This window comes from Equus caballus, chromosome 10 (assembly GCF_041296265.1).
Source record: "Equus caballus isolate H_3958 breed thoroughbred chromosome 10, TB-T2T, whole genome shotgun sequence".
Taxonomy (NCBI): Eukaryota; Metazoa; Chordata; class Mammalia; order Perissodactyla; family Equidae; genus Equus; species Equus caballus.
The window spans coordinates 5,439,937-5,454,033 of NC_091693.1; the positions used below are offsets into that span (position 1 = coordinate 5,439,937).

The 14,097-nt window shown below is 53.4% G+C and overlaps 1 protein-coding gene across 1 annotated transcript in view; it reads left to right on the forward strand.

Annotated features, from left to right (window-relative positions):
• Positions 1–987: 987 nt before the first annotated feature.
• The window catches only part of GPI (glucose-6-phosphate isomerase), a 31,654-nt gene continuing 18,544 nt past the window's right edge, over positions 988–14,097 (forward strand). The window contains exons 1-7 of the mRNA XM_001490607.6: positions 988–1,396; positions 4,880–6,255; positions 7,258–7,348; positions 7,707–7,775; positions 9,209–9,328; positions 13,723–13,806; positions 13,941–14,087. Coding sequence (XP_001490657.3) covers positions 6,134–6,255; positions 7,258–7,348; positions 7,707–7,775; positions 9,209–9,328; positions 13,723–13,806; positions 13,941–14,087 — 633 coding nt within the window. The 5' untranslated portion in view covers positions 988–1,396; positions 4,880–6,133. The remainder of the gene's footprint in view (positions 1,397–4,879; positions 6,256–7,257; positions 7,349–7,706; positions 7,776–9,208; positions 9,329–13,722; positions 13,807–13,940; positions 14,088–14,097) is intronic.

A 14,097-nucleotide genomic window follows, 5' to 3' on the forward strand; every position in this document is an offset into this window, starting at 1 on the left:
CACTGCCATCAACCTGGTCCTTACCTGGCTCCTTCCTCTCCCTCTCCCGCCTCAGGGAGACCCATACACCCCTGCCACCTCGATGTCGCCTAAGCCAACGTTCACCTGCCCGGTGCCCACCTGCCTATTGCTTTCAAGGTTATTCCCTGCTGGGGTCTCTCCATCGGTTCTCTTGGGCCAGAGCGCAGCCTCTACCCGGCTTTATTTTTCATTACAGCACTTAGCACTCCCCTAGAATCAAGCGTTTGCATTTGTCCCTCTCACTAGAACTAAAGTCTCAGGGGAGCAAGGAGCGTCTTCTGCGGCCACGAGTCCAGGGTACAGAACAGCGAGAAGCAACTCCAGATGAGCCTGACGAAACGAGGTGTTGCTGGGGCCAGAGGCAAATTCTAACACAAAGCAAGAAACAGAACTAGACTTCAAATCAGCTCTCACATCACACTGAGAATAACCCATGATGACCAGAGTTTGTACTCGAACTGCGAGGAGGGGCTGACATTAGGAGCTGCGGGTAGGACTGTGTAGCCCTTTAGTAAGTACAGACTTTTCTGTTCTCGTGGAAACCCACACCTATGTGCGGTGGGGAAATTTTTTTTAAAGCCCTAACAATGCATTCACAGGGAAAATCTGAGGGCGACTTCCCCAGCGACAGGACTCCACAGCGCAGGCGAACACTACGCCGCAAGACGAGCTCGGGCCTCCCGGGGGCGCTGGCACCGCCGCTCGCGTGCGTGCCTCCTCGCGTGCGCACGCGCACGCCCGCCCCCGTCCAGAGGATGCGCTCATGCGCGCACTCGTCCATCCCAGACGTGCTGACAGGGTCGTTTGCTAGCCCCCCCCACTCCGCAGCCCCGCTCCCGACCTGAGGCAGGGACATGCGCACACGCGTGCGCCCCGCCCATCCCGGACGTGCGAACCCACACGCGGATGCGTACGCACCGCCCCCTGCCGCATCACTACGTGCGCTTATCCCGCCTTCCCTGGGCCGAGTCGCTCGTTCACCGACCCCTCGGGAGGCGGGTGCAGCGGCTTGGGCTCCGCGGAGTTCCGGGAGTGCGCGGTTCCCTAGCCTTCCCCCGGTCGTAATGACTCAGCATCCCCGGTGCGTGCGCCTTCCGGAACAGCTCGCGACAATCCAGCGGCATGGGTCGCCGCGCACCCGACCTCCTGCGGCCTCCTTCAACTCGGACCCGAGAACTGCCGCCTCCGGCCTCCGTGAACCTCTCCCCGGGCTACTCCCTACGCCCTTATTGCGATGATCCCTTGGTTTCCAGTTTCTGCCCGACTCCTGTCCAGCGGCCCCGAATTAAGGCCTGGCTTATCTTAATGCCCATACCTCAGTTTCCCCATCTGTATAACAGGGCTTTTGTTTGGCAGTATGCCCGCCACAGACGCAGTAAGTGCTAGTTTCACAAATATTCAGTGGGAGCCAACTGGTTTTCCAAGGCTGCGCTAAGCTCTGAAATTAAATCCTTATCGAGAGTTAGGACTGTCCCTGGCCTTCCTAACTTGTCTGCGCTGTCAAGTCACCCCTGCAGTCCACTTCCCTCTCCCCGGCCAGAACGTCTTGCTGAGGGCGCTAGGTGCCTGGCCCTGGGGCAGGGATCTCTTCAACGTTCTGAGCCAAATTTTCTTTCCGTTGTGGTTAGTCAGCCTCTGGTCTGGGTGCACATGACCCCTCTGAGCTTCACTGCCCCCAGGATTCCCAACCTTATGCTCTGCAGACAGGGTGGGCACAACATATCGTGGCCATTGTGGTGATGGTGGTAGAAAACAGTAGGTTTAACTCTTGTCAGAATATAAGATTACCTTACCTTGATATTTTTCCAAATTACAGCTCCCACTCCACTCCCCAAGATTTGATTAGAGATGCCACCCTCACTCCAGTGACTGGTCACCCTCCCACACACTGCACCTTCCCCAGTGGGTCTCTCCCTGCTGCCCTACACGGATCCTTAGATCCGGTCCAAGGAGACCAGTGTTAATGCAATGGTTGGATTTTCCTCCCTCTCTTCTGTTAATGAAAATAATCTGTGACCAGTCTATAAATGAAAATTGGGCTGAGTTTATTATGAGCCAGATCTGAGGACTAGCTTAGCCTGGGGCCTTCCTTACCAAAGAAGTGGGGGTGTACAGAGTGCGTGTATCACATATGATTGAAATGTCCCTTTTACAATAGTCACGAGATTGCCCAGCACAGTGATTGATGGACACAGCAGGTAGTAGGTCTGCTGTCTTGGTGGACACAGCAGGGTAGACCGTCTGTGGTCACAGGGTGAGCACAGCAATCAATTCCTAGCCTAGGGAGAGATGCTTATCCTTAAGGAAATGCCAACATGGAGGAAGTTGCATTTTTATCTTAGGGCAATTTGTTCTTGTCTTTGGGACAGCAAATGCTGAAAGCAGATTTATAATGCATGCTCAACAGCCATGTCAGGCCCTTTTGGAAAAACAAGGTCAGGGCCAATTATGTTTATACCAAATGGCTTCCTCATATACTCCAATATATCCTATTGCTTACCATTTGTTTCTCACTGCCTTTGCCCACGCCACTGTCCTTTTTTTTTTCAAAGATTTTTTTTTTTTCCTTTTTCTCCCAAAGGCCCCCGGTACATAGTTGTGTATTTTTAGTTATGGGTCCTTCCAGTTGTGGCATGTGGGATGCCGCCTCAGCATGGCCTGATGAGTGGTTCCATGTCCACGCCCAGGATTCGAACCGGCAAAACCCTGGGCCGCCAAAGCAGAGCTCGCGAACTTAAGCACTCAGCCACAGGGCTGGCCCCAAAATTTACCATCTTAACCTTTTTTCTTTTTTTTGACGAAGATTAGCCCTGAGCTAACTACTACTGCCAGTCCTCCTCTTTTTGCTGAGGAAGCCTGGCCCTGAGCTAACATCCATGCCCATGTTCCTCTACTTTATACGTGGGACGCCTACCACAGCATGGCTTGCCAAGCGGTGCCATGTTTGCACCCAGGATCTGAACCGGCGAACCTTGGGCCCCAGAAGTGGAACATGCGAACTTATCTGCCGCGCCACCAGGATGGCCCTGTCCTTTCTGTTTGAGATGCCATTGTTGGCCATTTCCACTTGTAAAATTCTGCCCCGTCAGAATTAATATCACAGAGGCCTAATCGATATCAAACAACTGAGAAGATGGGGAAGAGCCAGGAAGTGGCAGGCAGCTCAGGGTTGTGATTAAAATAGGGCTCGGGAATCAGGCAACCTTGAGTTGGTTCTGTACTTAGTAGCAGAGTGGCAATTTTCAGATGTCTTAACCTGTCTGTTAAATGGGGAGGACAAGATCTCCCTCTGAGGGCTGCTGTGAGGGTTACCTGGGAGATAATTTAGCAGAGAGTAAACTGGCCGGAGTACTGCCCATGTTAGTAGTTCAATGATGAATGGCTTTCAATTAACAATGATCTTTCTTTGTTCTACTATTTTTTGCGTTTTCTCTCTTTAACTTCTGTGGCTTGTGGCCCTCCAGATAGAAACCTAGTTTTCTGCTAATATAGACAGTCCAGGTAACTTTGGTATTTCTAAGTACAATGTTAAAATATTAGGGGGAAATCTGGAATAGTTTGAAGTTGCTGGGAATCACAGAGGCCAAACAGCTGGAGGTGAACATTACAGAATGTCAAAAAGAAGATGAAACCTTCAAAAGGGCAGTCATCAGAGGCCTCACCTCCTGCCTCTTCTTCAGTACCCTGAGTTGCTCCTATGGGTTTTGAGTGGATGGGAGAGGACATTGGAGAAGACAGGGTGGCAGTGGGCAGGTGAACACCCATAAAATCTTGGAAAAGACTTGGAGCTGTAAATGACAGCTCAGCTCAAAACAACATCAACCCTAAGAGAAATCACTGATTGGTGTTGCAGCTGCAGACAGAGGTGGCCTGGCCCCAGGAACTTGGGCCCTGTGATGTCCACTCTGGCATCTCTCTGGGGGTCCTTATCTCCATTATTTTCCTTAAGACCAGGGAGTGAGGGGCTGGCCCGGTGGCGCAGTGGTTAAGTTCGCACGTTCCACTTCTCGGCGGCCCGGGGTTCACCGGTTCGGATCCCGGGTGCGGACAGGGCACCGCTTGGCAAAAGCCATGCTGTGGTAGGTGTCCCATATATAAAGTAGAGGAAGATGGGCATGGATGTTAGCTCAGGGCCAGTCTTCCTCAGCGAAAAGAGGAGGATTGGCAGCAGTTAGCTCAGGGCTAATCTTCCTAAAAAAACAAAAACAAAAAACAAAAACAAAAAGACCAGGGACTGAACCTCAGGTCTGTCCTTTTAGAAAGGCCGCTTAACACTACAAAAAGCTGGGAGTTTCTCCTGCTGGTGCCCAGGTCACAGAAAAGGACCCTGATGGTGTGCTTATCTCTGATACAATCATGGAGGCAGAGGAAGAAACATAAGAGTGGGAGGTAGTGGTTTGGGACAAAGACAACAGATGTCCATCATGGTCACCAAAAAGAGCCTAATGAGAAAGGGGACTCTGGTTACTGTTGAGCTAGAGTTGGCTGAGGAATCACATGGCCAGTGGATGATGAGGCAATGGCTACTGAGACTGTCCTTCCTATTAGATGAGGTTCTGTTCAGAAGGCAAGATTTAGGGCTGGGGTGCTGTTCTGTGCACACAAGTAACTGGCTTGGATGGGAAACTGGCTGGTGTGTTTCTCAGGAACCCCAGTGGAACAGATGCCATTCAGCACTATCAGGGTTGTGCTGCTTATGGGAAGCTCAATTAAATCTCATAGTTGACAGTTGACCCCAAACTCCTCTAGGTAAATAAGGGCCATGTGGACAGGGCTGTTCCCTGCAAAGTCCTGTGACCACTCGTTTCTTCTGTCTTCAGCCCCTCCCTATGTTTCTTCTTCATCTCTCCCTGGGCAGGGAAAGAAAAGCCGTTTGTGGAGGCCGGAGGTGGCAGCGACTGCATGGAGCTGAGAGATGGGCCGGAAGAAGCCCTGGGCCTGGAACTCCAGCAGGACAGGGCGCACTCCCTGGATGGCTGGCCTCTCTGGGGGACCCAGACGACGGAGAAGCTCAATTTGGGTGCCCAGTTCTTCAGCCTCTTCTCCTATCTTCACTCCCTCTCATCCAGACTCTCATCTAGAGATCCTATCAAATGCTGTCTATTCACTGATGACTCCCAAGTTTTCCCTCCAGCTCGAACCTTTTCTCCCCTGTTCTCCAGACATGAAGACCCAACTCAACACCTCCACTTAGATGTCTAATAGCTTTTGAAAACTTAACATGTCCAAAAAAGAGATCATGATCACCCCTCCAAAATCTGCATCTCTCCAAGATGCAATGACAATTCCATTTTTCCAGGAGCTCAGGTGGAAGACTGGATGTCACCCTTGACTGTTCTCTCTCTCTCACCAGGAAATTGTCAATTCTTCAAAGTTCTCACAATGACTTACCTTTGTGATCTCGTTGCCTGCCTTCCCTCGCTGACCCCATGTGCTGTCCCTGTTCCCTCACTCACTCCACTCCAGCCACACGTGCCTCCTTCTTCTTCTGAAACATCTCAGCATGCCCCATTTTGCAGTTGCTTTTTCTGGTGCCTGTGCACTTTTCCCCAGATGTCAAGTTGGCATGCTTCCTCACCTTTTCCAGGCTTTTGCTTACATGTTGCCTCATTAGTGAGATTTCCCTTGACCGGTCTATTCAAAATTGCAACTCCTATTCCAAGCACTCTCTCCAGCCTCTCTTTTCTCAATAGCACTTACTAGCGTCTGACATACCATATACTTTACTTATGTGTCACTTCTGTACCCGCAGCACCTGGACCGCTACTTGTAACATAGAAGATGCTGGAAGGGGTTGTGTTAAATGAATGAACGAATGAACAAATGAAGCAGTCCGGGGCATGGGGAGCTCGGCCTTTGTCCTTTAGTCACTTCCAGGCAGAGGCTGGCAGTGTGGCAGCGCGAAGGGCCGGCCTGTTGCAGGGAGGGAGGAGCAGCCCCGGAGCCCGGGCAGCTGGCAAGGTCGCGCCGCGGGCGTGGCCGGCGGGGCGGGGCCGGGCGCCTGCGCCATAAAAGCCGCCGCGCGGGGCGGCCGCCTGCTCGCTGCGCGCCGTCTGCTCCTTCCTCTTTTTCTCCGCGCACGTCCGGATCCGTGTCCCCAGCCGCTCCTGCCATGGCCGCGTTCACCCAGAACCCGCAGTTCCAGAAGCTGCGGGAGTGGCATCGCGAGCACGGCGCTGAGCTCAACTTGCGCCGCCTTTTCGAAGGGGACAAGGAGCGCTTCAGCCGCTTCAGGTGCGCGCGGGTCCGGAGCGGGCGCGGACATGGGGGCCGCCGCGCACGGGGGCAGGTGTGCAGGGCCAGGGCCGGAGGCTGGGGCGGCGGGCCCCGGCGACCCCGGTCACGGATCGGGGCCCTGGCCCAGGCCCAGGCCGCACTTCGTCCTTGACGCCTCCTTGAAGCAGGTTCCCGGGTTGCTTAGTCGTGAGAAGTGGGCCTCCCTGTCCCCACCCCCCCATTCCCCTCTGAGGGGCTCTCGCCCTCCGCCCATCCCCCCGCGCCCCAGCCTCCGCCATCGAGAAGGGAGTCCTTACGCAGCGGTGAGCGGGGCCTCCTTGACGCAGCGGGAGAGGAAGGACTGAGCCCTGCCATGCGCTCCTGGCCGAGAGCGCTCGGGACCCGGCGCCGTCTGCGGGGTGCGGTCAGGGTGGGGCAGGCCCGGGGGATGTGCGGGGAGCCGCGGTGGAAGGGTGGAGATGTGGGGGCATGATACCTGCCGAAGGGGCTAGGCCCGGGGACCTATGAAGGACCAGGAAATGGAAAGGAGTCTATAGGGGGAAATCTTGGGGGCGGGAATGGGGTCGAGCGTGCTCTGGTCACTGGCGCAGGTGTGTTGGGGAGGGGTGGTCCGTGGCCCCGAAATGGAAGTCTGCATTGGCCAGTCCTGTCATCTGGGTCCTTCCCTGAGGACGTTGGGTTGCCGAGTGGAAGCTCGGGGAGGGGGTGGTCACTCCCTGGGCTAGGCAGGGGCAGCTGCACCCAGCTGTCTGTCTTCCCATCCCGCAGCTCAGCGTAGGCAGAGGAAGGGCTCCTCACCCAGCATCTGCCCCTTTCACTGTGCTGCTGCAGGTCAGCTTGGTGGGCGGGCAGGTAACCCAATACCACCACTGCACTGGGCAGCTGAGGGCCTTTTGGGGTGTGGCGTAGGGCGGATGTTTTTTCAGGAAGCAGCTTGGGTCAAGGAGCAGGCTGGGGAGCCCTCAGGTGTGGTCAGTGGCTTCTGCCATCTTTCTACAGCTTGACCCTCAACACCAACCATGGACACATTCTGGTGGATTACTCCAAGAACCTTGTGACAGAGAGTGTGATGCAGATGCTGGTGGACCTGGTAATGTTCTGCTGTGGGAGGCTTGACCTGTGACCCACAGTGGGGCGGGCGAGCTGGGCTCCTGGGAGCCCCCAGGTCCTTGAGTATCTTTACTTCTTTCTCTCAATGGAACTCAGTCACTACCTCTGTGCCGATGCAGGGCTTTAAGCTCCTGCCCCTGGCTCAGATTCTGAGCAGCCTCCCAGGGGACCCCAGTGCCTGATGTCTGAGCAGACCCTTCCCAGGCAGTGGGTACGGGTGCCTGGCTGCAGCCATCTGTCAGCCCCACTGGGGGCTGCACCAGCTCTTGTGCTTGCGGGGCTTGGACTCTTGGTGGCCAACATGAGTGAGACCAAGCCTCAGTGTCTTCTCTTCCCAGGCCAAGTCCAGGGGCGTGGAGGCCGCTCGGGAGCGCATGTTCAGTGGTGAGAAGATCAACTTCACCGAGGTGAGCACACCGGTGGCCACCAGACTCTGCATACCCTCCAGGGCCTCTTCCTTCCCTTGGGGGTTCAGCTGACTGTTAGCAGCATCACCCTGTGTCCTCACTCCTCCTCTTAAGCAATGCTTTTGCTTAATGCGAGGCCCGAAGTCCTGTCTCCTTGAGTGGCCTGCAGGGCCTTGGGGTGTGTCTTCCCCAAGGCTGGCAGTCTGGATCTGGTGAGTGTGGAGTGGGACTGGGTGTCTGCCGAGGGACAGCACACCTCAAGCCTGCAGGGCGAGGGCGTCTCAGGCATGCTCAGAGACCATAACTGTCATCTATCCTTGCAAGCTTTGTTGGTGAAAAGAAGAATCTTATGTCAAAAGGTCGACCTCAGAAGGCCAGGCCTGGGGGGCCCTGTCCCTGCATGGTGTGGAAGCCTGGAGGCACAGTAATTGGAGCACTCAGTCTCCTTTTCATCCTATTATCATCCTCCTTTTACATATGAGGATAAGACAAGGCTCAGAGGTCAAGTCACTTATCCAAGATGTCGTATCTGTAAGGGACAGAGCCAGGATTCAAACTCGACCTGTCTCTTGCTGCTGGGCCAGGCTGAGGGAGGCTGCACTCAAGGAGGGCTTCCTGGAGGAGTGCATTTGCCTGTGCGGTGTGGGACAGGAGTGGAGTTGGGCAGGGCGAGGGCACAGTGGCATGAAGCCGGCGCCTTAGTGAGCCTCTCCTGGGGTTGGAGTCCTCAGACCATCCCTTTCCTGCCCAGCTGGGGTCTTTAGACCTGTTTCCTGCAAGGACTCCTGCTGGCTTCAGCTTGATGGGACTGCTGCTCTCACATGACCAGACCAGCTGTTGAGCCCCATCGCAGACTTAGCGTCCGGTTTGGTTGGTTGGTTTCAGGCAGCTGGTGTCATGGGGCTGCTTGGTGAGGGAAGCTCCGGGTGCCTGCTTTGCTCCACATCCGAGGGGCTGGGGGCACTTTCCAAAAGGTGCCGGCCAACACCGTGTGCTCTCCTTGGGGAGAGCAGATTAGGCCTAATGAGCCCTGGTCCTCTGAAGCCAGTTGTTGCTTGTCTCTGACCTGTTGTCACCACTCTCCGTCTTTGCTCACTCTGTCCCTCTTTCCTTGACTTGTCAGTTCTGAACACCTCTGGGCCCTTGGGGCCATCTTAGGCTTGTTCCGGGCTCCCCTTGTGGCTGTCTGCAGTACATGAGGGTGCGACACGTGCCCTGTCTCCACTCCCGCCCTGGGTCCTAGGGTGGCCCCTCCTCCCATCAGCACATGGTGGGTTCTCCGTCCCAGAGCACAGTACCAACAGAGACCTCAGGGCCCGCATGTCCCGTGGATAGAGGGTGGAGCTGAGGCTCGGAGCCACACTGCACCGTGCCCAGCGGGGAGCCTGGCTGCCCTGGGGTGGGGGTCTTCACACCCTGACTCTCGTCCCCAGAATCGGGCAGTGCTGCACGTGGCTCTGCGGAACCGGTCAAACACACCCATTCTGGTGGATGGCAAGGATGTGATGCCAGAGGTCAACAAGGTCCTGGAGAAGATGAAGTCGTTCTGCCAGGTAAGCAGCTGCTGGGCTGGACTTGCCCTTGGCCCTGTGTGTGCATTTGGGGATCTGGAAGCCCTCATGGGGCTGCCCCTTCACTCTTCTTGGAGAGGACTCCAGCCCTCACTGCAGCCTGAGGTGAGGGAGGCCTGTGGTTGCTGGCCCTGGGGGCTCTGCTGAGGCGCCAGTTTCCCTGACCGTCTCCCAAAGGAACCTGCTTCCTGAACTGTCCACACCTGTGGGCTCCTGGTGATGGTCTGGCCAGGGCAGATGATCTGAAAAGAAAAGCGAGGCCCCTGATGGGTGGGATTGTGGGCGAGAGACTTGCTGTCGCTAACCTCCTTAGTCACGTGCCCTTATTGCCTAATCTAGAACCAGATAAAATAGAGGTTGTAAAATTTCCTTGACCACACGCCAGGCAACTCTCCAGAGGCAGCCTTTGTGGTGTTTCCTGTGAGATCTTCCAAAAGCCTCCTACGCGTGTGTTCGTGTACGTATACAATTGTCATCTCCTCTCTGAAGTACATGCACACGTGCGTACACACGCAGGTTCATTTTCACCACTCTGCTGCAGCTTATCTGGACTTATAAATATGTAAGAGTGCCCCTGTGTTGGCATCAGTGTGCACGACTGTGCCTCCTTTTCCTGTGGGGGGCGTAGGGCTCACCTCAGAAACCAGCTAGAGATTTCCCCACATCAACCACTGTTGCCTTAGTGTCTGCCCTGGGGTGCTTCTTCGAGGGTCGGTGGACGTTTTCAAGCCTGGAATACAAGGTGATGACTGGGGTGTGTGCACGTCTATATGTGTGGGTTATGTGTGCTTTGGGAGTGACAACCTGGGCTCTGGTGAGCTTGTCCCTGAGAGCAGTGGCCCCCACGTGTGGCTGGTCAAAGTCTGGTTGCCTTGGCTAAGAGCCGTTTTCAGATCTGAAACAGCAGGAGGTGATCTGGGCATCAATCCCAGAGGCCTGGCAGCCGAGTGAGCGGGACTTCCCGGGGTGAGAAAGACTTGGGATCCTGATGGGAATCTGGATTCCACAGTGCCCCTCAACAGTGGTTGGTACGTGTGGTGGGCCTTGGGTTTGGGGAAGGGCGTTTCCAGCCACCTGCTGTGAGTGGCAGAGCTGCCGTGCCTTGGAAGCCTGGTGTTCTGTTTGATCAACCCTGTGTGCTCCAGCTTGCCATGTGGAGAGCGTGGCACTGGCTGTCTGGGGAGCTGTCTCCAGCAGAGCCCTCCCTTACAGCTGGCTGCTCGAGTACCTGACTCAGACTGATGGGGTATTTATAGTTCAAATAAGCTGCTGAATGGCAGCAATTCCATGTTGAGGAACACTCCTCAGGGCTGTGCTCTCTAAAGTTCACCAAGGTTGGGTAAGGATGTTCACCGTGACCTTAGTTGTAGCGGCAAAAACTGAAAACAACCTGAGCTCATTTACAAGAGGGGACCGATTAGTAAAATCAGTGTGTATTCATATACTGTAGAAATGAGCACCATTAGGAATTGGGGAGCTATGGTTGTGTTGACCTGCCATGTTGTTCAGAATATAGTATGAAGTTAAAAAAGAAAGTTACAGAATTGGTTTGTGTCATAAAACCCCATCTGGTCAAATAAAGGTTGTATGTAGTTATATTATAGATGTAGAGGGGCTGGCCCCATGGCCGAGTGGTTGGGTTTGCACGCTTGGCTTCGGCAGCCCAGGGTTTCACCAGTTTGGATCTTGGACACAGAGATGGCACCACTCATCAGGCCGTGCTGAGGCGGCGTCCCACGTAGCACAACCAGAAGGATCCACAACTAGAATATACAGTTATGTCCTGGGGGGCTTTGGGGAGAAGAAGAAGAAGGGAAAAAAAAAAACGAAGGTTGGCAACAGATGTTAGCTCAGGTGCCAATCTTTAGGAATGAATAAAGAAAGAAAGAAAGAAAGAAAAAGAAAAAGATACAGAGCCAGTCTGCCCTCTGGCTCCCAGTGATTCATATGTTCCTTCCAGATGCAGAATACCCCACTCACCTTCTCTCAAGGCCATATCCCATTACAATATCAGCTAGAAGTCAAGAACCTCATTGTCTGAATTAGGTACAGATATTGTAGTACCTGCATTTCCTCTAATGCAACTCAAATACAGTTCCTTTTGATATGAGAATGTGTGAATTTAAAAGACACGTTAGTTATCCTCACACGCCAAACATGCAACAGTGAGATAGGCATAGGATAAACTGATATAGAATGATTACTTTTCAGAAAGAAGGGGAAAATGGGAGGCTCACAGGAGTCACTCATCCAAAGCAGTTCTGAAATCCAGCAGGACACATGTTGGCAGTTGGTTGGTTAGCACTCAAGGCCTGAGATCATTCCTTAGGGCTTTTGGCTTTGCCTTCATTCATCCTTTTTTATATGAAAGATAGTCTGTGTTTGTAACTGCCTAGTGTTCTCAGCCTGCTTACTGCTTGTAGAAATGTGGGTATCTGAAGGCTTCTTTTCCTTTCGTACTATCTCTGTCCCTTTGAATTAAAGCTAGTGGTGTTGCTGACAATTCAGTTATATTAAAAGCGTTTTGGGTCTCCTGTGAATCTTTCAGGGAGAGATTTACTCCAATAGACTCACAAATTTCTTTAAGATAAGTCCTTTTGTACAATTGCTTCTGAGACCACAGAGACAATACCCTCAGCTTCTTAGAAGCCTCATCTTTGACCATAAAGTTCTCTGTTACTACCTTACCTCTTTCTGAGGTCTTAACACAGGGTTTTACAGCTACACACTCGGCTTCATCTTTATACTATGCTTTTGTGACAGTGCCCTGGGTTTGATCTTTGCCAAGGAGCCATCTCTTAATTCTAGCATCAGGTGTTGCCTGAAGAGGCTGGGAATTTTCAAACTCAATTTCTGGCTGCTTTTTTAAAGATTGGCACCTGAGCTAACAACTGTTGCCAATCTTCTTTTTTTTTTCTGCTTTTTCTCCCCAAATCCCCCCAGTACATAGTTGTATATTTTAGTTGTGGGTGCTTCTAGTTGTGGCATGTGGGATGCTGCCTCAGCATGGCCTGATGAGCGGTGCCATGTCTGCGCCCAGGATCCGAACCAGCGAAACCCTGGACCGCCACAGTGGAGTGCGCGAACTTTAGCACTCGGCCACGGGGCCAGCCCTCTGGCTTCTTTTTGTTGAAAAGTTCTTCCTTTAGCTTCTTTCCGTGCATTTTATTGTCAGCACCAAGAAACCAGGCAGTTCCTTTACCATGGCCTGAAAACCTCTGTAGTTAGATCATCCAGCTCATAGAAAGCTTTTGCTTTCCCCCTGAATGCAGGCAACAATTAAACATGCTGTCACTACATAACAAGGCTTCTTTCCTCCAATTTCCAATCATGTTTTCCTCCCTTTTCTTTAAATCCACACCAGCAGCCCCCTCAAGGGTGTCAACCTTCCGCTAACAATCTCTTCCAGTGTTTATTTAGGCCTTCATTAACGCTCTCCTCCAAGTTCTTTTAGCTCTTGCCCCATTTTTAGGTTTTTGTTCTGGCAACACCCTACTTCTGGTGCCAGAATCTTCTTTGGTCATTGTTATATAACAAGTTACATCCCGACTTGGCTTAAAACAGTGGTAAACATACTATCTCACACGGTTTCTGTGGGTCAGAAGTTCAGGAGTGGCGTAACTGGCTGGTCTTGGTTTGGGGGTCTCTCCTGAGGGTGTAGGCAAGATGTTGACTGGGGCTGCGGTTATGTGAAGGTTTGGCGGGTTCTAGAGCACCCCCTTCAAAGGCAGTTCCCGTTCGTGGATGGTGAGTTGGCACTGGCTGCTGGAGGAGGCCTCAGTTTCTCGCCACATGAGCTTCTTCATGGGACCGTTTGAGTGTCCTCACAGCATAGTAGGTGGCTTCCCCAAAAGTGAGCAATACAAGAGAACGAGGCAGAAGCTGCAAGGGCTTTTGTGACCCAGCTTCTGAAGTCGCGCTCTGTCATTTTTGCAGTATCCTAACGGGTGCGCAGGTCAGCCCTGTTTAGCATGGGGGGAACTACACAGGGGTGTGAATACTAGGAGGCAGGATCACTGGGGTCCACGTGGAGGTTGGCTGCTTGTCTGATATTCCTGTCCCGGCACAGACCACTCACCATCGTGGACATTTTGCATCTCTTGGTCTCTGACATGTTAGGGTCTGCTGAGAGTTCCCCCTTGGTTTGCACATCCTGACAACGTTACTGTAAGGTGGGGATGTGCCCCTGCTTTGCTAACGATGAAATAGGTCTAGTGTCTGAGGTGAGTGTGGTAGGGATCTGCCACAGTGGTCTCAATAGGACCCTGTGAGGGCCTGGAAGTTGGGATGGAGGCGTAAGGATGCGAAAGTAATGGTTTTTGAGCATCAGCTTATACTGGGGTGTTTGGACTGATTACGTCTCTCCACTCTGCCAGCAAGTCCGAAACGGCGACTGGAAGGGGTACACGGGCAAGCCCATCACGGACGTCATCAACATTGGCATCGGCGGCTCTGATCTGGTGAGGAGAGAACTCCCTTGGGGTGGGGTGAGGGGTCCCATCCAGGGCCTTGATTTCTCCAGCGAAGGGTCATGGCTGTCCCCACCTCTTGTGGGCCCTGGAGTCTTGTTTTCCGATGACGCGTCTCCCCACAGGGACCTCTCATGGTGACTGAAGCCCTCAAGCCATACTCTTCAGGAGGTCCCCGGGTCTGGTTTGTCTCTAACATCGATGGGACCCACATTGCCAAAACCCTGGCCTCGCTGAACCCTGAGTCCTGCCTCTTCATCATCGCCTCCAAGGTATGGGCCT